Source organism: Eimeria mitis, genomic scaffold (assembly GCF_000499745.2).
Source record: "Eimeria mitis Houghton genomic scaffold, Emh_scaff1061, whole genome shotgun sequence".
Lineage (NCBI taxonomy): Eukaryota > Apicomplexa > Conoidasida > Eucoccidiorida > Eimeriidae > Eimeria > Eimeria mitis.
In genome coordinates this window covers 499-1,734 of record NW_013567362.1, presented here as the reverse complement: position 1 = coordinate 1,734, position 1,236 = coordinate 499, and the positions used below count along the sequence as shown (strand labels likewise).

At 59.0% G+C, this 1,236-nt stretch overlaps 1 protein-coding gene across 1 annotated transcript; it reads left to right on the top strand.

Moving 5' to 3' along the window:
- Window positions 1-98: 98 nt before the first annotated feature.
- On the top strand, window positions 99-1,185 carry EMH_0028600 (uncharacterized protein; the record flags this gene model as incomplete). The annotated part of the gene is made up of 2 exons (XM_013494172.1): window positions 99-1,003; window positions 1,170-1,185. The coding sequence occupies 2 exons, from the start codon at window positions 99-101 to the stop codon at window positions 1,183-1,185; spliced, it is 921 nt and encodes a 306-aa protein (XP_013349626.1).
- Window positions 1,186-1,236: the final 51 nt, after the last annotated feature.

Here is a 1,236-nt window from a genome sequence, read left to right as displayed (position 1 = left end):
CAGCAGCAGCAGCAGCAACAGCAGCAGCAGCAACAGCAACGACAGCAACTAAAGAGCAGCAGCAGCAGCAACACTAAACCAAAGAGATCCTCCAGCTGATGGATAGTCAAACCCCTCGTCTTGCTGCTGGGAGCAGCAGCTTTGCTGCTCCTGCTGCTGCTGCTGTTGCTGCTGCTGCTGACGATGACGAAGATGCTGCCACCGCTGCTGCTGCTGCTGCTGCTGCTGCTGCTGCTGCTCAGCCAGCAGATGAATTATACGGGGCAGCAGCAGATACACCCCCCCTAGGCTTTCCTGTTGTTGCTGTGCGTGCCTTCACAGACGCTCGCTGCAGCAGCAGCAGCAGCAGCAGCAGCAGCAGCAGCAGCAGCACGAACTGCAGCCGATACAACGGCAGCATTCGAACTACTCATGCAGACAAACACATCAGGGGAGCAGCAGCAGATTGGGATGCTGCTGCTGCTCCTGCTGCTGCTCCTGCTGCTGCTCCTGCTGCTGCTCCTGCTGCTGCTGCTGCTGTGCCTGTAGGAGGCAGCTCCTTCGACCCCACTAACCCTCATACGAGTGAGGTCTATTCTCCCTCTGCTGCTGCTGCTGCTGCAGCAGCAGCAGCAGCAGAAGCAGCAACAGAGACGGCTCACAGCACGTGGCCGCCCCGAGCAGTCTTTGATTTGCCTAAGCTGCAGCTGCAGCAGCAGCAGCAGCAGCAGCAGCAACTTCAGCAGCAACTGCAGCAGCAACTGCAGCAGGATATGCCGTTGGAGCCACCCCGGGACGCAGCAGCAGACGGCCGCTATTCTGCTGCTGTCTGTCGCCCAGCTTCTACCCAGCAGCAGCAGCAACGGCAGCAGCAGCAACAGCAGCAGCAGCAGCAGCAGAGTGAGAATGGAAGCACCCCTGCAACATCTTCTGGTGCATCATCATCATCATCATCTGCAGCAGCAGCAGCAGCAGCAGCAGCAGCAGCAGGAGCAGCAGCAGTATATGTGCCAGTTGCAGCAGAGTCAGCGTACCAACTATCTCCCCCTGCCTCCGCGACCGCAGCAGCAGCAGCACCAGCAGCAGCAGCAGCAGCAGCAGCAGCAGGAGAAGGAAAAGAGTCATGCAGCTGCTGCAGCAACAACCCAAGAGGTATCTGCTGCACCCTCTGTCTGCTGCTGCTGCTGCAGCTCGTCTATAACATAGACAACGGCGTGCTGCCAGCTATTCTGCCGCAGCTATGGGGGGAGTTCAGAA